Genomic DNA, 24,938 nt, shown 5'->3' with positions numbered 1-24,938 from the left:
GCAAATTGTCGACAGAATGCAACGATCATTAGAACGCTTCTCTATTTCATAACATGTTTCACTCTTACTTTCTTCATCAACAGCAAAAATCTGTTGATGACACTGTGTCTTGTAGGGATGATATTTGTACTTCCTGAGGATATTCAGTATCCGCGATTTACATAAACTTACTTTAAGTGAAATTTGTCTTAATCTGTATGGAGTAATTATTAATTTTTCCGTAAATAATTTTGACAGTAATTTACCAAAATTCGCTGACTTAACCCAACAAATTACTAAATTTTTTGACAAATGTTGTCCAATTTGAAAATCATGGCATGTCATATTTAAAAATCGCGAAGTTTTAAATTAGTATTTTAAAATAAAAATAGCACCTTTAATCTTATTATTAGTATCATTTCAAGCGCAATAATGTTATCTTTCTATTGATACCATTACCTTACCTGTAAGTTCAATTGGCGAGCAGGAATCAGCAAAAACGTTCAATACAATGTTAATTGCCTATGTTCGAGTTTGAGAATGCACAGACTGTATAGCTGAAAATTAGCTTTTTCTTATGCAAGAACAATACTGAAGAAGAACTGACGTGGTTCATTCAATTCACAAAACATTTTTAAAGGATAAGAACCAGGAAGAAAACGTTTCTATATCTTTTTTATTAAGGATTTCTGTAGAATTTTTAGAAATAATCCTAAAGTAGATATTTATTAATCGTTCATTTATTTCGTGCATAATATTTTATTTTGTAAAACATAATTTTATGACAAAATAACAATAACTTAATAAATCATGATGCTTTGGCAACATCAAACCTACATTAATTTTGTGAGGAAATCTAAAAAAATAATGGTTCTATGGTCTTCTTGTTTTACTTATTTTTTGAAAACATTTTGTTGAAATTGTTGTTTCTTGTTGAACCAAATGAATTAAATTTCTTAAAAAACACACTCGACTTTATCAATATTTTATTGCTTAATGTAATATAAAGTAACTGCTCATCCTAGTAAGAACGTACGTTTTGAAAATGTACTTTTTTCTTGCAGCAGACATATCAACGCACCAGTAGTTTCTACTTTCATAATTAAAGAATTGTTTTAAATAATAAAATAAGCTTATTTTAAGACAGTTTGTATAAATTCTTGTTTGTGTGAATTTTTGGCAACAAAATCAGATACACATACGTCACAGTTGAATGGAATAATAATTTGAATTATTTGCAGAGTGGACAATGAGATTTTTATTTGAATTAGGATATATTTTACTATCGCTTTTATTATTGTACTACGGCAGTACATTGTTAAAAAATGATAAACGTCAAACGTACAGTTTCCATTCAAATGTTAACATTCACAATAGTTTTTTATTTGCACAGTTTAAAAGTGAAAACGAAATTCAAAACATTCCTTTATAAAACGTGTCATTTTTCATTTACGATGTTTTAAGCTGTTATGTCAAAAAGCTAATCCCCATTTGTATAAAAAGCTGAAGTGCGATTCACCGTCAAATAGTGTTTCTTTACCAAGAGAACAATGAAGTTTGCTGTAGTTTTTGTGTGTTTCCTCTTTTGCATTTCAGTAAGAAATGTCGAATCAAAACCAATTCTGGATGAAATCATTGGTGGGATAGTAGATGATTTAGACAACGTTGTCGATCAAGTTGGATGCATTGTACAAGGACTAGACGATTTGGTAAATGAACGACCAAGTGAGGGTTGCAGTCAAAATAATGATGGAAGTAACAGCAATAACACTAATAATGATAATGGTAATTATGGAAATTAAGTTCTAGGATAATATATAATAAATTAATTTTTTATTACAGAAGCATCAGCAACGTCATCTAATGATGGTGGAGGAAAGTAGAAAGTATTTCATTTAGAACGATTAATTATTTATAATTTTTTATTTTCTGTTTATTCAAATTGGAATACCTAATTAATAATAATTAATAGTACATCCCAAACTGCGGAAGTCTAGAAGTCTCTTATTTTTTTACCCGTTTATTACAGTTTTGACTGTATTTTCCTTTCTTCTTTAGAAGAAGCAAAGAAAAAAAGACATCTTGTGACTAATGTCTCTCAAGCATTATAGTTTGTATTACACTACATACCAACTTAAGAAATACACAATTTTTTAAATCATTAAAAAATGCAGTTCCACATCAATTTTCCATCAATAATTCTGCTAGACTCCCTTCACCTTTAAAATAATATGGATGGAGATCATTTTAGATTTCTTTTCCTTATTCTAATTTATAAATGTTGATGATTTAAAACCCAAAATCCAAATGGCAATCCAATCCAAATATTTTTTCTCAAATTTCAAATTGAAATTAAGTCTGACACTTTAAAGTGCACAATATTTGTCTCTGGGGTAATATTTATCTCTTGTAAATTAAATTTGAACTATTGTTCGGTAATGGGCGTCATTTATCTGCACGATTGTTTAATTTCTGATACATTTTCAAATCAGTTAAAAATCGATAAGCCAGAAGACTTAATGGTAGGCCTTTTACAAGTCATTTTTACAAAACAAATTTTCTAGAAGTACGTTTTCATATTTTCTGAAGGCATTATGTTAGCTTTCGTATTTACCACTTTGTGTTTTGTTAGAAAGCTTTTAAATGAGTGGATGGAGAAAATTTAAAATTTAATTAAATTTTTGTTTGTATCATTTCGCTATTGCTAAGAGCTGTGGAATTTTAAAAAGTCAATGAGTAGGTATTGTTCTACACCGTAAAGTGCAACCACAGTACTTTCATTTACATTCTCCCCAGATTTATTCATTACAATTTTTTTTTGGAAATTCCGATTTAACAGTCTAACAATTAGTACTCTGTAACGTTACGTACTTAATAAAATTTTAAAAACAGGTAACATAAGTGTTCTTTGTTGTTTGAACTATATTCTACGTGATTTTAACAACACACTAGATATAACGTAGATAGTTATATCGGGCCTTCAAATAGATATATATTTAGAGTAGGCGTAGGCAACATTCTAATTCTGTTAACAGTGTAAAGTAATTTTTGTAGGTAACCAATTATTCTCCGGAGTTACGCAGGTTACATAGTAAGCTTTTTCACAATTTCATCTTGTCATATTCCGTGGAGGGGGAATAGGGAGAATGCACTACAAAAATTAAAAATATTTTCTAACCTAATTTTATTTCGTTAAAATGTCAGACGTTTCTTGTGTCATTTTCTAGGCTGGAAAAATGTTGCAAACAATTGAATTTCCATAGGTTTCTCTAAATATAAATTTATTTGAAGGCCCGTTATTATTTCAATTTTGGCGCTGTCTTTTGGTAATTTGCATAACTTTATATTGTGTGGATAGTGTAGAATGAATTAGAATTAAGAAATACCGGTCTCACATAAGCATATGTACATTGCCAAAACAACATGTTCTGGAAATTTTATCTCAACGAAGTCAGTAAGCTCTGCAAATAATACGAGTATGTTGCAGTTTGTTAATCATTTTTGAGAATAATTAAGATTAATAGTAATTACATATTATGTTGTAGTTACTTGTATCAAAAATTATATACATTTAAAAAATATCAATATTCTCTAAAAGAGAAAAAGATTTTTCCACATGTTGGATGTAATTGATGATAAACTGAGCTGTTCAATAATAATTAGTTTACTTTTTCGAAGGGCAATTTCGTTTAGCAGTTCTTAGTTATGTAATGTATATTTGGTTGCCATCACAGCAATGGGTACATACATGTAATTCACCTATTCCTATTTATTATTTATTATTTATGATTATAAAAATCATAAGAAAATACAAGTATAGACAATATTATTTGCATGGCCACTGAACAACTGACACTTAGAACTTTACAATGTAATAAATTAACGATTACAAGTCGTCAAAAACAAATTTTATCTTTCATTTGCATGATTGAAGTAGGTACTTAAAGTATTTGTTACAACTGACAACGTTGTGGTCATACAATCCGCAGCAGTCACAAAGAATAGAAAGTGGCAGTTAATTCTTAGATTTATCTCTAGTGCTTAATATTTTCTAAAGAAAAAGTGCAATGGAATGAAACATAGATTATGCTAGTTGAGGCTGAGATGTGTTAAAGCGATGAAACATTATTTAATTGCCAAAAATTGCTCCTTGTATTTACAGAGGTTATGATTTTTGACCAAATATTAATTGTGGCAAAGTAAGTAGTTAGTTCACATTACCAGATATCAAAGTTTGTCTTTTCCGTAAACATACGAAGCAAACATATAATCATGGCATATAAATTAATTAAATTTATAATCTTCTATTTATTTATTACATTGTGTTGGAATTTACCTCTGGAACGCAATGACGATGTAATTTTAAATCCTGAGGAATTTGAAAAAATTGCTCGTCAGTTTACCACCCAGCACCCTCCTGTAAATGGTAAGTTTTACACTTTGGCTTGCTTTCATTAAGAAATATTTTTTTCCAGTTTCAATAGTATCAAAATACTTATTTCAAGCACCGTGTAAACCACCGTTGCAATTAGTAGGACGCAAATGTAGCTACATTTGGTAACAAAGGTCTGACCTAGAAAAATAAACGTATTAACGATTGTAATTTAGAACTTAAATTAAGCAGGTTTAATTTTAATATTTTTATGTCCATGACAAATTAAACAATTTTTTAAGTAAAAATATTAGTTACTATTAATATGTCTTACTGTGCTTTGTAAAATCTTAGTATTCTCACGTGTGTATAATTTATAAGGTATGTCAAGTAGAAGCTGTGAAAAGAATGTCGTAAAATAAATAAACCAAAATTTACTAGTTGGCTTTTTGGACATGTTATTCATGTTATTGTAGATCTATCAATATTAAAGCGGCGATGATGATGAAACAGAACAGATTAAAACAGAAAGTTTAGAAAAACTAAAACGTTCTTTATGTCTTTCATACATCAGTAGTTTTAAAATATTACGAAATTTAATTTGTAATTTAGTTGAAAGGTTTACCCAAGGCTTGTTCATTGTTACCAGTAGAGCATACAATAATCCTAATGTTAATACAGTGAAATCTCTGTTTACGAACACCCCCCATGAACGGACACCTCTATTCAACGGACACATTTTCATAGTCCCAATCTCGGAAATAGGATATCTCGTATATGTATAGGACCCTCTCTTAAACAGACTCTCCATTGGGCGGACGCGGACACGATATTTCTACACGAATCACGCAAAAATCTCCGTTGAACGGACAATATCAAATTATAACGATGTATGCACAAGCGCTCTCTCTCATGTTATCATCAAATCAAGTAGTTTACAAGGCGTTGGTGTGGTCATTGAGTGTAGAATGTGTCTTAGTATAACTTAAAACTGTTTAAAATATTTTAAATGTCCGGGAAAAGCCACAGTTTGACACTCAAAGAAAAAGTTGAAATAGTGAATGTTTATAATAATGAAAAAAGGAATTATGCGAAAATTATGGGAACACTATTGCAAATGACGATTTGCTAATAGAAGACGACCTACCTTTGAAAGGTTTAGCTAAAATGTGGAGAAATTCTTAACATTTCCAAGATGTCTTCTTTAAAACAAATACCCGGCAAACAACATTATTGGACTATTTTAATATGATATAATTATGTATTATTTGTACATACAGGGTGTCCCAGAATTGCAAAAAAGCTTCATAACTTGTTTGTTATTAAAGATATTAACTTTTTCTTTTTTCTAGATGATAGCTACGCTTCTACTGCATATTCGGAAAATATTGAAATTTGCGCTACCTCAGATTCGCTGTCTGGGTTGTACTTTTTTTTTTTCATTTTGCTTGCATCGAATCATTTCATTGCAGTTGTACCGAACGCGTACTAGATAATGATAATGATACACAAAAATTGAAAAACAAAACAGCGATTTGAAGATAAGTGGTGTAACATTTTGCTGATTAAATTCAAGCCAAATCATTAACAAAAATGTAGAAGGTAAATTATTAATAATTTATCAATTTGAATTTTTCAAAATAGTATATTACATTACGAGAGTAGTAAAAAGCCCAACGATATTTTGCGTTTATGACTCTGATCCTCTGTTAACTTTTACCAATGATTATGAGGGTTCACCCCAGGGCGCCATAAATCTGTTTGTTTGAAAAATTGACCAAATACAACCCTGGTCCTTGCTGCCATTTTGCAGCTGTGTCAGTCAGTAGGTTTTACCTACTTTTATGACCGGATCACTGTAAAGTACTTTAAGAGGCAAAATCATAAACGCAAAATATCGTTGGGCAGACTATACAAGTGGATGAATTGCATACGAGTGACGAAGGAGCGAGTAATGTAAATCCACGTGTACGTAATCTCGTTACTAACTACTCGAGTGATGTACTATACAGGGTGATTCATCTTTTACCGCCGGTGGCAAAATGACCCTTAAGAATTGAGAAAAATTTATAAAATTTACAGAGTTGATTTGTCGAAAAATTTACTTTCGACCGGTATAATTTATTTAAAAAAAAAAAAAATTATTGAGCAGATATTTATAAAAAACTGTTTTTCAAAAAAAAATTATGTTCAGATTTTTGCATCAGAATGTGGCTGATGGCGTATAAAATCAATATCTGCAATCCGTTTCGAAAAATGTTTGATAGTTTTTGAATTAAATCGATTTTAATGGAAAAGTTGCTTTTATTGATGGTTGTTGGCTTTTAGTGTTGTAAATTTTCTCCAACAATGACTACCTTGTAAAACTGACCTGCTTAGACGAATTTCTTCGATTTTACAAAGGACCCCCTGCTGTGGCAGTAAAAACCCTCTAATAAATCTTATTGTTAAGATATTTGGACATTATGTCGTAAATCATGAAGCAAATACAAATTTGAATATCAAAATGCGTTTATTTCAATAATACCATACGCTAAAATTCATTTAACATGGTAAAATTGTGTAAAAATACCTGAGTGTGCATATGCTACAAAGTTGAATAAATTAAACAATTAATAATTGAGAAAATGGCAAAATTTGACCTAATTAACTTATAAATTTCATTTTTTGTTCGACACTGTCAGAATTTGAGAATTTTCTCCTGTGTGAACGGATTTTGATAAATTTGACAACTTGTCAAAACAAAACGTCAAGCTAATTTTAAAGATTTTTAGCGATTTGGAGCCTTTAAGGGGCTTGTCGAACAAAAAAACGTTGTATTCAACTCGTTCTTGTGTAATTTGCGGTAAAAGATGAATCAGCCTGTACTTTTTCTACGACCGGAATGATCCCCACAAAATTTCTAAACAAATATGTTTCTACGACCACTACTTACAAATACATTATTTTAGCAGATGGTTTCATTGTATTGGAATTGTCTTCGAAATATGCCAACAGTATTTACATTCTCTGAAAATACATATATCATGACTTAACTTGGCTCATACGATATGAACTGTTATGATCTAATTACTAAAGGTATAGTGTGTTTCAATAATTTCAGCAAGATCAAAAATATTTTTTTCTACTTCCTTCTCTAAAGTGTCACATTTTGCACTAACAAATAGTGTATAAAACGTCACTTTAAAAACGATTGTTCATTAGTCACAACTCGGTGTCCATTCGGGCGTTTTCGGCATATTAAACACGCTCGAAGTTTCTTTAAACACGGCTTGAATTTTTTGGACATACATATTTAGCTCTAGATCAAGTTGGTATTTTGACGTTTATCAGTTTCGCATCCGGCGTGAAAGAAAACGTCATTGCAGTGGAATAATTCGTTGTATTTTTCAAAAATGGACCTGAAGCCACCAACAGTTGTGTGTTCCATTTGTTAATTTGGTCGTAGAAAATTATAGTATTCAACTCGTTTATAAACTTCTCTAGACACTTGTTTATTAAACACTCGCTCCGCTACGCTTCGCTCGTGCCTAACATAAAACGCGTGTCTAAAGTGCCGTTTATAAATCTTGTTGCATAATATACTATTAGTTCGAGAACGATTCCCATATGAATGAGTCTCTCCGTTACTAATATTTTATTGTGGCACTGTCCCATTCCGATGATTTTATTTTATTATTCTATCCTTTGGTCCAGAGTCAAAACGCCACAAAACACTACATACTGGAATATAGGTACACAAAACTCTCTAAATCTGTTTATTTTGAATAGATTTCCGTCGTTTTTGTAAAAAACGATGCAAAAGAATTTATATACCATAGAGCAGGAAAATTATTTTCGTCTAAAAATAAAGTTATGTATCCCCTTTTTGCTTCAATTCCCAATGCAAAACATTTAAAAAATCTGCATTGCTTTAGTAAAAATTTCTTGTTTGATTTGAAACAAGCTGGTGCAGATTTCTAATGTTTGATAGTCAGTTGTTGTTTACTAGGTATTTTATATAATAATTGAAGTTTGTGGGACATTGCCCTAACTATTTCAAATAGGTTAAAATAAACAACCGAATTAATTGCGTCACAAGCATGGTCAAAGAGATACTTAAACAGGTTACGTGGGTCATTGAGATGCTGATAAACCTTACTTATTTCCAGAGTTGCACAGTTCCATTAGAAAGTAAAAGTAAATGGTCACAAAATGAGTGGTGCAAAATATCAAGTTTCACTCTGTTTTGTCAGTTTGATCGTTTGTGGTTTCGCCCAGTACCTTCCGTACCCTTATAATTATGGCTATTACCCTTATCCTGTGAGCAACCAAGGGTACATCTATCAACAATCGCCGTGTCAGTCGTCTTGTGGTAATGTTCAACCGACTTCCATTTGCCAACAGTTACCCTGCTACAGTCAACAGTACCCCTATTACATGCCTTACGCCTACAACAACAACTACAATACAAGAAATATTAACACCGGAAGATTTGTTAATTCTAATAGATTACCAGTGTCTCAGAGTCAGGCTTCAACACCAGATCCTTACGCCAACGTTCCTGTGGAGATCATTGACGTTGGCAGCGTCTCGTCACAACCATTGAAGACTCCTGCAAATAAGAATGACCCATTTGCCAACGTGCCAGTTCAATTTATTGACGACAACGGTGGTTCTTCTAATTTTTGGCAAAATCTTCCGTACTTGCCAAAGTCAAAAAAATCATCGTCCACTAATTATACAGTTAATCAAGGCGTTGTTTCTAGTAATACTGTTACGGAAAATAAACCAATCCAAGCAACAATAACAAGAACGTTTCAACCTGCAAAACAAGCTATTCCAATAAGGCTCGACTTTCTGAACGGAGTACCCATCAATGGTAACGACAACGAAGCCAACCAAAATATTCTAAACGATGATGACAAAGCTGCAACAGCACCGCCTGAGACAACAACAATTATTACCACTGAAGAAAGCGAAGACGTCTCGGCAGTTAAAAATTGGTTCTAAATTGAACATTTTTGGCGCCTATTTGTAGATCATGAGTGTTTCAATAAATGTATATTATTGAAAGTCGTGTTTTATAAAGAAAGGTTAAGGAGCAAGGGTATAGAATACATAAAAATAACTCAAATATAGATAAGTACCAAGAATGCTGTTCGAATTATGATATTTTATATTTTAACCGCAGGCACGCGACGAGTGAACAAGTTCTTCAAATTAAAAATGTTTCTGAAACTAATGTTTTATTTCTCAATTTTATCACTAATTTTGTTGGTGCATTCCTATCCTCAGTTTGGATGCCCCCACGGAGAATTACAGGCTCACGATGGAAGGTGTATAGAAGTGTTTTCCAAAAAATTACTAATAAAGTAAGTTGCATCAAATTATTGACCTTCTTGTGTGACCCTTGCTTATCTGTTGTAAATAACTCAGTTACACAGATTCGCCAAATGTTTTAGACGTGTGTAGTTTTTACTTCAAACAACATTAATTGCAAAAATGAAATTCGCGACGTTCTGCTTTGTTTTCTTTTTTCCAATTTATACCTTAAATGCTGTGACTATAAAAAAACATAACATTTTCGATACTCCTGAGGTATGTCCAGAGGGACAGTTGCAAAACCACAACAGAGAGTGTGCAGTGCCGTTTAAATTGTCCATTGGCAATATGACAATTCCTAACGTAACTGTTACAACTACATCTACCGTTCCAAAATCGCAAACGTAAGAAATTGTTTTGTCTTGAAATCAAATTTAAAATGTTGACAATGGGTCTTTGTGAGTAGACTTGAATCAAGATTTGGAGCAGGCCACAAGAAGACGACTGTAAAACCAACCCCGAGAAAAAGTAAGATATTTTTTGTTGTGTACAGAATTATATTTTTTAGATAAGTTAATACTTAATTCCAACAAGGAAGTCAGATATACACTGCGAGTTTGTATTTCGAAATTGTGATCTTTTGACATAAATCAGACTGTTATATCCTACTCAGTGGCGGCGTAAAGGGAGCAACTCAAACGTTTTAAATAAGAACAGGGGTCAAATGTTGGATTCTTAGATAGATGTTTTTGTCCTTCTCTATCCAATGGTGAACGAAACTTCTAATTGTAGATATCTGAAAAGGAGCATCTATAAGATAAAACCCAATAACATCGATGACGTATTACACGAATTACATTTAGATTATTATTTGTTAATTTTCTAAACGAATTTAAATACTGTAGGTTTTTGTCAAGAAACTGATGAAGTTCATTTTGAGAGTATGTACGGTGTGATCAAGAATGACTGAATCTGTTGGTAACAATGAAATTTGGCAAATTTGAAATTTACCATGAAATGTTCAATTTTGTAATAGCATAAACATAACCGATATAACCAAAAATGTTTTTAATGTCGTCTCAAGTTAAGAAATCCTCTCAGTGCCAATTACGAGACAAAAAACACCAGTACTTTTCAATTGTTTCATTGCCAACAGACTTAGTCATTGTTGATCACGCTGTAGTAAAATGTACTGATATCTTTTTTATTGTAATTAACCGATTTAAATATCAAGAAATATTTAAGTATCAAGGCCAAACAGTGCATCTTTTTCGTCTGAGCCTGAGTTTTGTGGCCGAGGCACAGGCGAGGCTTGAAAACAGGCGAGGCTTGAAAACAGGCGAGGCTAAAGGCATTTTTTCGCAGAATTGCACATCAAATATTTTAGACGACCGCACGAACTACAAAGCAAAAGACATCATTGGAAAACTTCCAAATTTATTTCTATCTACCTTTTTCTAACAGATATATTTTTTAATACATATTAACAATTCTTTTAATAATATTTGTTATCTTGCCAACAAAACTAGAAATTTACTACATATTTGCAATACAATTACTTATTTAAATAATGTATAGTGGCGCCACGGTCAGCGCTCGAAAAAGAGTTACTTTTCATCCGCTAGTGAGTACGCAAAATTACCGTTTTCATTAAGGGTGCCAAAAAATACTTTTACTTAGAAGAAACCTTTCCAGAATATAACGTTCGATCCTTGTTGCCCTTATATATCTAACTATGTACTTAATAGATATATGGTTGCCTTTTACATTTTTGAATTGCCCACCACCTGCGCTCCCATTAGGTTGCATAGAAAATAAAATCAATGAAATATTTCTTTTCTTTGAGTGTATACATTTTTAATTTCAGAGATAAATCTGAATTGATTTTGTTGCTTTCGAATTTCTTTATCTTGTTTACATAATTTTATTATTGTATCTAAAGTGTTTTTTTCTGATATTATTATTTTTAGTGAGGAACTCAAGTAAGGAATTCATTTCTAGTCTTTTCCATTAATCATAATTAAGTTTAACAAATCAATTTGTATCAATCATTTTTTACTTTTGAGATAACTTATTACATTTACCGTATAAATCGGAGGATAAGCGGACCGGAGTGTGAGACGAAGTCCAAACTTCAAGCTTTTCGCTCTATCGATCTTATAAGACGATAATCCAATTTCCTCAAAACCATCACATGATATTTGCATAACATGTACTTTTGACAATTAATTTTCAATGAAGACCGTTAGAATAATTAAAAATGGTTTGGTTAATGCTAAGCTTAAAAGTTTAATTTTTTCAAGCTTTTCCTTAGACATGCGATTTTCTTTTATATCTGTTGTTCATTTAAATTTCTCCTCAAAGTTGACGTCCAAGAGTCGATTGTGAACGCACCACCCGTGAGTCTGCAGAGTAAAAACAATAAACAACAAAAAAGGTAAGGTTAGATTTAAACAGCTGATCCGTGATCTGTAATCCGTGGTGCGTTCACAATCGATTCTTCAACGCCACCTTTGAGGAGAAATTTAAATAAACATCCGATACTAAGAGCAAAAAAAGTAAGGGGTGGCTATGGAAATCAAAAGTCCTGAAAACATGTGGAGTAGCTTCAATTACAGCAAGGGTTATGAAGACAGGTTACAAAAGTCGAATACACCATTTTCTTCATTTCAATTTCCAAAATAGAATTCTATCGTAAATATTTTCTGTGTTTGAGTAAAAATCAAACTGATATAATGTAAAATCTTTCAACATATGTCGCAACTGAAAAAAATGACAGTTCATTAAATTACGCCGTACGTTTTCAGAAATTTCGTTTTTTGTAGCCGACCGTTATTTTTTTTTTTTTTTGTAGATCACTTCTTGTAATAATAAAACTGGACCTACTAATCATTGAAGAAAATGTCTTGTTTCTACATCTAGTGAATAAGACAACTCCTAAATCCGGTGTCTTTCTACACTTGTAATTTGGAAAACTTGTAGAATTGTTGTTAACATTTCTTGAACTTACGTAAAATACACGGCAAACAACGTCACATCCTTTCCAATTATTCTAGAATTACTGAAAACGACAATTTTAATACACTACTCAAGATATAGTTGTTTGCACGAATTATACTGTACGCATCTATTATTGAAAAGATAGGATCACTTAGTATTAAAAGAGATAAAAATCTTAGCTATTTAAGTATATTAGAACCAGTAAGATATTGCTTTGTCTGTTTCTCAGTGCGTCAAAATGAAGCAACATCTTCTTATCGGTCTAATGCTAATTCTGATTGTTTCATTGTGTGAAGCAAAATCTGTAAAGAACATTATAGACACTCCTGATGGTTGTCCAAAGGGCCAAGAATTGGCCCACGACGGTACATGCATTGAACCCTTTAATCTGATCTTTTCCGGTAAGTCCAAGATCTACCAACTCATCAACCATTTCAAATGCGGAAATTTTCTCTCAGTGTAAAACGGCAATAAAATCATGTTTTTATTTTTATAAGGCAAACACTCTTATCTAACTTTTAACAATAAAAGAACGTGTTGGCGTCAAAGGTATCATAAAGTGACTGTACGAGTTATTAAACGATGTGGTCGAAGATTTGCGTTTTAATATTTCTTGCAATTTTTTTCGCTTATGTAATAAGCGCCACCAGTGATGATGGGTATCAGGAATGGCACTCTAAAGTTTTTGGTCATAAAAACAATTTTTCGAAAACTTTCGTACCGAAAAGTATTGTTCGAGTGAGATGTCGGTCTGGGTGGATTAGAATCGGAACTAAATGTGTGCAGGTTATAGATTATTTCGACGATGTAAGTACATATTTTAGATAAAAAAAAGGGAATTCACTATTGATCTAAACTTGTGATGTCAGAGTTACATCGACAGTTGCCACCTTCTACTCGATAGATAAGAAAGCTATTCGATATTTTAAAAATGAAGTTTGTTACAAGTTTAGCAGTTTTACTATTTATACTAGTTTTTATTTATAATGTTTCGTGTGAGTGGTTGTCCTTTGCGGAATTTCTTAAGTTGGATAAAACCGACACAGCCAACATAATCCGTGCTAGGGACAATTGCGACGCTAACACCATACAAATCATTCCAGGGGATTGCAGACCGATTTACTAAGGTAACAAGTCTTCGACTGTATTTTATAAATTGTGAAGGATTCATTCAAGTTTATATTTTTATCAAAAGAAGTATATTGATAAAAGATTGTTGCGGCCTTATCACTCTTTAGCTATTTATCTCTTCGTACAATGTCTACACTTACGAGTTCATCATGTCTGGGTGTATACTTTTCTATGTACTGTTGCTTTCCCATTTGGTTCTTGGGGTATGGAACGAAACAACAGATCCAAAAAATATCATAAGTTTTGAGGCGTATCTCAAAGGTAAAAGTCAGAACAACGGGGGTGACAAGGCAACAAACTTAGCTAACTTAGCTAAAGTACGGTGTAAAGAGGGTTATGGGCGTGTGGGTGGAATGTGTCGAAAAATATTTAAAGGGGTAAGGATTTATATTTTCTGGAAATTTTGCAGGAATCACGTGCGCCTTATCTGATAAGATCTATGAGGTGTACCCACAAATCGGTGCTTCTTCACGCTACAGTTAGTCATGTGGGTCGAGCCTCTCTTTGTTTTCGACATTGTCATTGCATTACACATAATCAGTAATCACTGATTCTGAAATTTCCATTTGAAATACAATAGTTGAGAAAATATTCTTACTACATTTTTCTGCGATCGACTTTACTGCGTTTATTATTTTAGTGTATTACACTAATGTTTATTTTTTGCAGCCCTAAAACGCCTACTAGTACACCAGTAGCCACAACTCACCACAATTAAGAAGAAATGTGCTGAATTACACCCGCTTCATGGCAACCATGAAAATTATCTGGATTAACTTTTGTACAAATAAATTAACATTTCTGTATTTTTCATAATAAAAATTGTCTCATTGAGTCTAAGTTTTGTATTCAGTAATCAAAATATAAATTTGCTTTGTGACGAAAATTTTCAGGGCCAAACCACAGATGTGCATATACGTCGTGCCAAAACTAATAACCACCAACATTGCATTTTACCCAGAAAATCAACCGGCAACGTTGTGTAATTAGATTCGATTGGTCTATCATCCTAGTAATATCAAAATTACCATTAGTACACTTAGTGTAATTTTGTTTTCACCAACTTAATTCAACAGGTGGTGATTATTTGGTTTTGGCATGGCCTGTACATATTTCAAATTTTGATTTTTGTGTTTTGTTCATTAAGATTTTTTTAAGATACTATCAAAATAAAAAGTGAAACGTTGAGTCAGTTTTTATAAAAGGGATATAAATGCTTTTCCGTAAATAAAATTTATCACTTTGAAAAATGTTGGTCTAACGTCAAATGTCTTTTGTATGATATTTTTTTTATAAAGTTACATACTGTATAGGGTTATTAACAATAAATCCATAATTTAAGCTTTAATTATCTGTCTCTTGATTATTTTTTTATTTTATAAGTAAACACTTACTTTAGAAAATATATATTGTAGTACTTTTGTTTGCATAGTAACAAGATTGTTCTTAATTAAGTACTTGGGGTACTTAATAATTTAATACACATTACCAGTTACGTAGCGTTGTTCTTTTTTGATAAAGAAAAGCGAACAAAAATTTGGAACCAAAACTGTGTAGTAACTGGTTACAACTGGCAACTGTGAACCGTTGATTTAACTTAAGTATAATCTGTTTATAAAAGAACGTATCTCAAGAGTTCTGTGGAATTCGAATATATTTGCCGTTCTGTAGCACATTGTGATACAAAATAGAAAAACAGAGGTTATGTAAATCCATTAATGACAGATTTTTAATAAAGATGAAAAGTAGTTAGCATATGAAAAACTGAAGAAAATCACAAGCGAAACAACTAAGACGTCGAACTCACACCTGACTCTAAGATTTAATGATTTGACTGCTGACATCTGATTTGACGGCTATAGAGCCTCACAATTCCACAGAACTCTTGATATACGAGTATACTTACGTTCTTTTATAGACGTTTTGTATTTTTGTTTTGTTATTCTATGTCTCTTAGTTACTTGGCTCAATCACAGTTGAAGTTTATGTATTAACAAATTAAGAGGCTAAAGGTGAGCATATTTGCAGCTATTTAGTTTTTTTATTACAATATCTCAGAAAAAAATACCTTCAGCTTTGTTACTGCATTGTCACCATTTTTGTTTTATTTTTGTCTGTTTTCCCACAATTTAAGTCAAAGCTATTGTGTTCATTCAACTTGATATTATTTATTATTCATTACTACTTCATGTGTATACCTACTGTATAATGTACACTTGCTTTCAAAACTTTCCCGTACACCTATTTTTCGCTGTATTAAATCAGGGTAGTAATTAATCAACTCTGACATTTAACCTTTTGAAAAGTCAAAATGCCTCGACTGACAGAGCAAGACAAAGTTTTGATGCTTTCCAAATTAGAAGAGAAGTGGTCCATAAGAAGGGTTGCTACTCATAATGGGCTAAATAAAAGCACTGTTCTTCAAGTAAAGAAGAGGTGAGAACAAGAAGGGACCGTGAGTAGAAGACCGATCATAATTTTTTCTAGTTGCTGTCAATGTCATCTTTAATAACCTAATCTGACAATTACCCGTTCACACTGCTTAAATTTTACAAAATCTTTGTTGCTTGATTTTCAATGTGTACGCGATGGTTTTGAAGTGTACATATTAGTGCGTGCACATAAAATAAATTTTTCTACTTTAGTATCATAGATGATATCTTTGTGAATCTAAAAGTAGTGTCACACCAAAGTTTTAGTTTTTATCAAATTAATGCGACCAATGTAGAAAAAATAGTCTATTACACTCGTTTTATAAGACGTACTGTGGCACTCGTTCTCACTTGTGTCACAATCAAGCGTCTTATAAAACTTGTATAATAATACCCTATTGCCTATTAGACGGCAATATTATAATATGCTAAAGGTTGTGTTTAAAAAATAAAGTTTGATATATTTTTACTAGAACCAAAAGTGCATTAACTCTCACGCTTCAGAGTCAAATAAAAATCAATTTGAAAATCGATCTACAGCTGCGTGGATTTTATATCCAATATTAAATTTCCAATAGGTAAATACTTTCTGATTCTGACAGAAGAAATTAACTAGTTTTTTAAATCTATAATTTTAATATGTATTGTAATTTTTCTTAACTTTTTTAATTACAGTTCCCCACAGAATTATACCATTATCCCAGCAGATTAATTTAGTTTCTCGCCTCATTTTTTGGAAGATCATTGTTTTGTATGGCTTCATCCTTTTCAAGGGTGCGCTTGCTACCACTACCTAGGTGGTGGTGGTGTGAATGGCCATTTTTCTTGGAGAAATCAAAAGTGTTCGGAGACTGCTTTTCAGCATCGTCACTTGACTGCTTTTCCTTAGAATCCTTATCGTGCGATTTTCCACGTGGTTTTCCTTCTGCAGTCTGAAACAGAATGTTTTCGAAAAATACATCTAAAACACTGGTTCTTACAGCTGAGATAATAAGATAGCAAAATCAAATCGATTCATTTTTGTAAAAGTTTCAAATGAATGAAAATTCCACAGCAGAAAAACACTTTTCTTATCTCGGACACGATTTTTCTACATGATCATCATATGCACATATGATGCAGCATAAAAATGACGCTCTAGTACTTACATGATAAATAAGAACTGTGGCAACAGTCAACACCAAGAGAAGAGCGAATTTCATGTTGATGTATTAATAGAACTAGATTATTGTCTGATTTGTCTGATTTTGTGTGGTGGTTATATATTCACCAAAGATTATTAAAATGAGATTATTTGCAAATTGCCATATTTTAGCACAATTGGTACAAAGTTACCTTTATAATAATAAATCATTCAAAATTAATGACTTCCTTTTTCTTTTTTATATCAGCACCGAATTTTTGAAATACGTGGCTTTCTACTGATTAACTGGATTAATCAAAGAGCTTCGCGTTTACTTAATTGATTTCAGTAAAGTCATTTATTTATTTTATAACAATGATTGATTTTATAATTTTTATCACATAATCATATAATCTTCTTAGAAAGAAACGGAACGTACAATTTGTAGAGCAAATTTGACAACTATCAAATCATTCTTAGAAAGGTATTAACAAAGTTTATTGATTTATTTTTCTTATTGGAAATTGACGAGATTCGCAATTTGGGGTAGATAATTCTATTTAGATAAAAAATTAGAAGCATCATCAGTATGAAAAAGCGAAATAAAGACTGAACATTTCCCTCCAGCTTATCGATTGTTTGAAAAAAGATAAAACAAAACACAATTCACTGACTATCTCGTTGTAAAGAGAAAAATTTTCTCAACAACACAATGAAGTCTTATTTATTAAGCTATTTTTTAATAATTGTAGTATTATTTATTTGTGAAGTTTCTAGTGAGTGGATCAGTTTTCAAGAGTATTTTACCTACAAGTATTACGATAAAATGGTTGGCGCCAACGTAATAAGTCCAAGAGCAAATTGTGAGGCCAACACTATACAAATAATACCGGGGGACTGTCGGCCTGTCTACTACAAGGTAATATTTGTTCTTTAAATACAATATCTGGAAAGGATTTCACTTCAAGTAATATTTTTATCAGAAGAAGTATATCTCGATGAAATAAGAATACTGCCTTATCATACCTTGACTATTTATCTTCAAACGTCTCATACACTTTGAAATTCATTTGTGATTTATTATTCTGTTCGAGTTGCTTAGTATATTTGTATAAAAGCATCTATCGATCTAGTTACTTAAACGAAATGAAAAAGGTTAAATTATATTTTGCGTCATTTATTGGGAGGAACAATTCTCTTTATGTTATTTATCTAATACTTTTCCAGCGACTGTACCGAATCTGTAACGATTTGTTTGACTTAGTTCTTATCTGATAAAGGTATTTATAAATAAGAATGTCCACTTCTCTTATGTCATTATTCACCATGCGGGTCAAAAATATTTTGGTATTCATTTTTATGTTACTCGTAACAACCATGACTTTTGGGCTACCAACAAAATCATCGCAGCCTCCTGAATCAAAAGTTACTTACAATCTTATTCGAACACCATGCCAAGAAGGCTACATTAGAATAAGTGGAAATTGCGTGAAAACATACGATTGGGTGAGCAGCTAAATAAGTTTAAACAAGAAATTTCCAAAAACTTTGAATTGTTTGTTTAAATAATAAAATTATGACGCTTTTAGTTGAGTGTTCAAAAAGTGAATATGTTAGAGTGTCTAAAAGTTTCAATTCCAGCCGTATGTAATGTGTCGTCCTTGAAAAATATCGGGTGTTCATTTAAATTTATCCTCAAAGTAGGCGTTGAACGCACCACGGATCACGAATCAGCTGTTTAAATCTAACCTCACTTTTTGCGTTGTTTGTGTTTTTACTCTGCAGACTAACGAGACGAGTGGTGTGTTCACAATCGACTCTTCAACGCCAACTTTAAGAATAAATTTAAATGAACACCCACTACTAAATTTGATGTGTTTTTGTTAATTTATTTCTTTTTTCAGTGATGTGAGAATTTTCATTAACAGAATATCGAATATTTGGTAAAACTGAAATCAGCGACATAACAAGAAATATGAATATCAGAAATTGTAAAACATTCTTATGTTATAAATAAATATTTTTTGTGCATAAATTCTGCATTTTTATTTGATCAATAATTTGCATATACATATTAACCATTACATCTGATATCTGTTAGATAAGAGCTCTATCTTGTTTTTAAAATATCCTCATGTTTCTATAAACCATTGCTTCGCATCATACATAATTTAATTTTCGGCGATCTATCAAATCACGTCACTTCCGGTTATGTGACAAATTTAGCCAACAGAGACGAAAATAAGTCACCATAGTTTTGTTACCAAGTCAAATAATTGTTGCTCACGTAGTTTTTTTCTACTGTTTTTTCACAATGTCACTTGTACGCGAGAGAATTTATTAAACCACGGCATGCAAGGCCACTATTTTGTATTTCTCTTGAGAGGGATTTTTGTATTTCTCTAGGGATGTGATAGAAAGGTGGGTCTTCGGGAGTAGACTAGTTTTGAAATGTCACAAACAGCTTTCTTTTGTTGGGAAGATACTTGCGGGCGGCTCACACTGCCCATCCTTGTTTTAAAAGCTGTGTGTAAGAGTGAGCAAACATGATATTATAAGTGGCATAACGCCTTGCCGTTATGGAATGTTTTGGACGCACTGGAATCTGTCAGCGCTTCGGTCGTTTAATGGCTTAGCGGCATCGGGAGCTTAGGAAAATTTTGTTTTAAAAACAAATTCGAAACTAAATGGCGCTAAAAAAATATCAACGAGAATTTTATTTGTGCTCAATATTTTTATTCACGATTAAGAAAATGTGATGTCAGTTTTGAAACGTTTAAATAAAATAGGTCCGTCCAGGAAATTAAGAAACTGTGGTATTTGTTGAATCTGGTGTACGATTATGCAAATTGTGCAATATTATTTGCATGGAAAAATATTTTTGTAAAAGTGGTGATTTTCTAAAAGTACTGTTTTATGGGAATTCCGCAAAGAGAAAAGATTTGTTTTCGTTAAAATACCATCAAATTCCAAAAGAACAAACAACAAAGAAGCAAAATATTATTTGTCCGGTTTGATGTGATGACGAACGATGTCACTGCCCCCTTTTTTAAAAATTCACCGACCCATAACAGTTTCACATTAGATAGTGAATATTGAATTTCATGAATTCTATCAATATGTCGAAACACGGTCATAGATAAACGACAGCTCCATCAAATTAAATCGACATGATGCAAATTTTATTTACAGATTCAGCAGTACAGATGTAGGTGACGTAAACTACAAACATATTTATTGTTCGTGCAGTCTGGAATGCAAGTGGTATCTGCACAGGATCATTTTTTCCAATCACCGTTGACAGTGGAAACGTTCCCAAAGCCGATAAAAAAATTTAAACGTTTTGTGTAAAAACCGTAATGACAGAGTTGTCGATAAAGGGTACATAGACATCGTTGGAAAATTACAAGGTTCACTTTTGCGATGGAGTAAACTCCGATAGGATGCGGACGTGTCGTAAAAGAAAGGCGTAGAAGATGCCCCGATCTGGCGATAAATAAAAACAAATCTGTGATAACATGACGGCATCGCCTCCAATAAGTCTGCTTCTTAGTATTAATAATTTTTATCAATGAAATGGGTACTTTTGATGCTGCATGACGAATCACTTTCGTGTTCTAATTGCTTATAAAAGTTGTGCCGAACGGTTTTCAAATATCAGACGAACTGACTTCGGACAGATTGATGTAGCTTTGAACCGGTGACCTTAAGATAATTCACTATCAATTTAATTGAGTATATACCACTATAACTTATTCCTTTTGTTTGAATGCTAAAGTGAAGCTGTAAATATGGATCGATTTTTCATCTTTTTATCAGCATTCATTTTGTTCAATATTTGTTTGTTATACGGGATGCCAGTGGAACAACAAAGCAATTCAACGCTAATCAAGACCATTTCAGCTATTAACCAATCGTCCAATGACACTTTGTGTCTGTATGGCTTCGAGTTCGTCAACGGTACTTGCAAAGAGATTTTTCGAAAATGGTGAGTTTTATTTTCATTACGAGCTCTTCATCCAACTTGCTGTTCTAGATACCAAAAATCGCATCATGGCATTGGAATGCTTATTAAACTCGTTAAAAGTAAACTGTGTAAATAACTGAGCATGTATTCCGTTTTATTTATTAATTTATTTATTCTATACGAAGTTATGTAAGTTTAATTACATAATATTGTATCATTAATGTGATTGTTTATTGTTAAAGTGTTGTTTATAGATTAGTCTCATGTCCGACAATAATTATAACGATCAGTCATGTTTGTTCAAATTGTTATTTGTTCGTTTAACTATTCTGATTTAAATATATCAAAAATGCTTAAAGCACGTTAGTTAAAATGTACATTTAACTGGCTCAGAATGTATATTTTTAAGCGCATCCTCATTTTGAAGCAAGTGAAAATTGTGTCATGGAAAAATACAATCATTATATCGTTCGGTTGAATTGCTACTTCAGTTGCGCTGCATACAAGATAAGTAGCATCATGACAATTTGGTAAAATTTGTTTGTTCCTAACAGCCAAAGCGCAAATGAATTATTTCCCAAATATTAAACTGTTCACTGCTATTTGAGAAATTCTGATGTCACATTTAACAACAAAATATTTTTGTAACACATCACAAGGAATGTTGCAACTGTTGAGAAATTTTATTTGTATTAAATTTTTTGTTTATTTATTTTAGCATTTTACGCCTTTTCTTAATATAATTCTGGTTTTAATAATTTTTTTGTCTAAATGAATATGTGTTATGTATTACTTATGTATTTTTCAAATAAAACTCTTCAGTAATACGAACATATTGCGATTTTATTTACACTTTTCGTTGTTACTGACATAACACTATGGCACAACTTTGTAAATCTTATAAATACGTAGTTGGGATCTCACTCACTAACCTTGATTTAGGATTTAGTTTGTTTTTATTAAATATAATTTATATTAAATAATATGAGATAAAGGCGGAAGCGGTATTATATTATATATTTGTCAACAACGCAGATAGTTTGAGTACACTAAACATATTTATGTGTTTATCTTACTTTTATAGATTTAATTTACCGTCGCTGTAGAAATGTTATAAAAAAAATTAATTAAAATCTGTATTCGTAATTTACAAGTTGGCGTTGAAGAATCGATTGTGAACGCACCACGGATTACAGATCACGTTTCAGCTGTTTAAATCTAACCCTACTTTTTGCGTTGTTTGTGTTTTTACTCTGCAAACTAACGAGTGAGAGTGGTGCGTTCACAATCGACTCTTCAACACCAACTTTAAGGATGCATTTAAATGAACACCTGATATATTATATATGAACAAAAAGGTCAACAATAATAATGACTGTAAAAATATAAAAAGAAATATTCAAAAAAATTTAACGAGTGTTCAAATATATTGGTGTTCAAGCAGGCCGTGGTTTTCTCTCTTTTCCAAACGTAAGTTGTTTTCTGAGTTGACAAAACAAACACCTGGTCACTTGACCACAAACTTTTTTAAACACACGTTACTTGTTTTATGTCATGTAAGGAAAGCAGCACCAGTGGAACCATTGAGAAGTGTTCTTCACCCGCAGGATTCACACAACTTCACACCCTCAGAGATTTGCCTTCGTTGAGATTTTTTCATCGAGTAAGGAACAAATTTAACAGAATGGAAATTTCACCTAGACTGTTTTTTTTGCGCAGAAATAATGAAAGAATGAGATTTATAAGCTTTCATAATGGTGCTTGGATGTGACAAAAAACACTCCTCATATTGTTCATTAAAATTTAAATAACAAAAATTCGTATTGATTTTTTTTTTTAATTAAAGTAAGAAATATTTCTACTGAGGCTTAAATTTTTAATGATATTTTTTAAAATTGCCAGAAACTTCCATTTATTAATTCTTACTTGGAGATACACTGAAGGAATACGCAGTACAATATTTTTATTTGGTTTGAATGACGAAATATATTATTGGCAAAGATGGAAACACGTTTTTTATTTAATATGTAGATACGATAGCTTTTTGACTTTATGGCGATTCCACTGCACGTAATATGTTAAAATATATTTGGAAATGACGAATTTCCATTACTTTATCAAGAAATTCAAGGTCTTCTTGATAGACGTTTTGTTAACATTGTATACGTAAATATTTAGGTTTTATCAGTGTGCAAATTGTGTAAGTTTAACAAGAACCCAAATCTGTTCGAACAAGCAAAAATGACGGAATAATAATTCTTGCACTTGGAAATTTTTTAATTAGTAATTAAATTTGAGAATGTGCACTGTTTCGAAACTTTGAATTATTGCATATTGATAGGAAAATAATAAGTACAAAATTTTCCTGTTGTGAATGCATCGACACAACACTTAATTATCAGCATTGTTTAATTATCATTCATTAGTCTTCTCTGCGGCAATTAAAAATAAAAATCGTGATGCAATTAAAGTTTTCTCGACCACGTGATAATTATTTCCGTGTAGGAAACAGCGGTTTTATGAGATTAGCGCTCTATAATTTGTACTTAATTCAATTATTACATTAATTCAGGAACACGAACCACATTGATTTTATGTTCCTGTTTCAACGTGATAAGAAGTTTTTTAAATAATTAGCTTTTATACAATCGTTAATATCCTTTACGATTTTATTGAGTTCACACCTCGTTCGCCATAATGATTTTGAAAATCATCTTTCATGTAATGCTCGTCTGCGGATTATTATTAATGGCGCATTCGATGCCAGTCTTTTTCCCCAGAAATTCCCCATGTCCTCTAGGACAAGTTCTGGTCCACCCTGGGATCTGCAGGGAAGTGAATTATTTTTATGACGATGACGACTATTAGGTAAGACTTTAATCTTTTGGTCATATTATATTGATAATGGCGTTTTGTTGTAGAAAAAAGTGGCTTGTTTGTGTGCTTTATGGATATGTATTTTGCAAGAAACCAAATTAGTCGAGAACTCTGTGCAATGCTAATTATAATTGTGGAGTTAAATTGAAATAAAATTGTGCCTTTGTAATGAGCGGATGTCTTTTTTGTGTTATTTAATGAGTGGCAATCCTGCGGTGAAGAGCGAGCGTAAAATCCCGAGGGAAGACGAGAAAAGAAACTATTATCCCCGTACTAAATAACAGAACAAACGACAAAAAGGACGTACGTAAGGTACATTTCCATCATAATTCAGGATTACAGTCGGGTTTGTAATATTTATAGCGGGAAAATTTTAATGTCGCCCAAATGTTAGTATTTCATTCTTTTTAAAGATAAAAAAACACATTTCTTTAGGGACCTTGCTCAAGTTTATAAATTATGTAGCAGGCTCCGTACTAATTTAAATTTTGATTTTTCAGGATTGTTTGTAATTTTTATATGTAAATCAAAATATTCCATCGTTACACTTATCAAATTTCCCGCAGACATTTTTACAGAGACGTACAACCCTATTTGAATAATAAAGTACTTCCTCTCGACACACTTGATTACGGCCGAGATTACAATATTTATTTGGGGCTGTTCAGGTTTTTTATGGTTACAAGTCGTCGAACATGCTTATATCGTATGGAAAACGCGACCACGATACGATTTAACAGTCAAAAGTTGTTT

At 31.9% G+C, this 24,938-nt stretch overlaps 1 protein-coding gene and 5 long non-coding RNA genes across 11 annotated transcripts; 5 read left to right on the top strand and 1 right to left on the bottom strand.

The window, feature by feature from the left end:
- The first annotated feature begins 3,780 nt into the window (after positions 1-3,780).
- On the top strand, positions 3,781-4,788 carry LOC138133296 (uncharacterized). Its single transcript, XR_011160311.1, has 2 exons — positions 3,781-4,405; positions 4,455-4,788. It is a non-coding gene; the product is annotated as an uncharacterized lncRNA (long non-coding RNA).
- Positions 4,789-8,468: 3,680 nt separating this feature from the next.
- On the top strand, positions 8,469-14,626 carry LOC138132981 (uncharacterized). Of its 6 annotated transcripts, XM_069050742.1 has the most exons (4): positions 8,469-9,705; positions 9,796-10,059; positions 10,122-10,183; positions 14,456-14,626. In XM_069050742.1, exon 1 carries the CDS (start codon positions 8,546-8,548, stop codon positions 9,341-9,343), a length of 798 nt encoding a protein of 265 aa, XP_068906843.1. In that variant the 5' UTR covers positions 8,469-8,545; the 3' UTR covers positions 9,344-9,705; positions 9,796-10,059; positions 10,122-10,183; positions 14,456-14,626. The 6 variants fall into 6 exon arrangements, 2 of the variants coding, with proteins under 2 accessions (XP_068906843.1, XP_068906844.1); XM_069050743.1 differs by lacking the exons at positions 9,796-10,059; positions 10,122-10,183; XR_011160232.1 differs by lacking the exons at positions 8,469-9,705; positions 9,796-10,059; positions 10,122-10,183 and adding an exon at positions 12,526-13,056.
- A 2,205-nt stretch (positions 14,627-16,831) lies between these two features.
- Positions 16,832-17,431, bottom strand: LOC138133592 (uncharacterized). The gene is made up of 2 exons (XR_011160427.1): positions 17,367-17,431; positions 16,832-17,150 (listed from the first exon to the last, which is right to left on the bottom strand). It is a non-coding gene; the product is annotated as an uncharacterized lncRNA (long non-coding RNA).
- An 835-nt stretch (positions 17,432-18,266) lies between these two features.
- LOC138133591 (uncharacterized) lies at positions 18,267-19,376 on the top strand. The gene is made up of 2 exons (XR_011160426.1): positions 18,267-18,847; positions 19,246-19,376. It is a non-coding gene; the product is annotated as an uncharacterized lncRNA (long non-coding RNA).
- Positions 19,377-20,050: 674 nt separating this feature from the next.
- LOC138133338 (uncharacterized) lies at positions 20,051-22,139 on the top strand. The gene is made up of 2 exons (XR_011160330.1): positions 20,051-21,329; positions 21,378-22,139. It is a non-coding gene; the product is annotated as an uncharacterized lncRNA (long non-coding RNA).
- A 600-nt stretch (positions 22,140-22,739) lies between these two features.
- Positions 22,740-24,358, top strand: LOC138133337 (uncharacterized). The gene is made up of 2 exons (XR_011160329.1): positions 22,740-24,176; positions 24,230-24,358. It is a non-coding gene; the product is annotated as an uncharacterized lncRNA (long non-coding RNA).
- The last annotated feature ends 580 nt before the right edge of the window (positions 24,359-24,938 follow it).

This window comes from Tenebrio molitor, chromosome 6, assembly GCF_963966145.1.
Source record: "Tenebrio molitor chromosome 6, icTenMoli1.1, whole genome shotgun sequence".
Lineage (NCBI taxonomy): Eukaryota > Metazoa > Arthropoda > Insecta > Coleoptera > Tenebrionidae > Tenebrio > Tenebrio molitor.
Note: the sequence above shows the minus strand (reverse complement) of the source record. Positions and strands in the feature narration are given on the sequence as shown.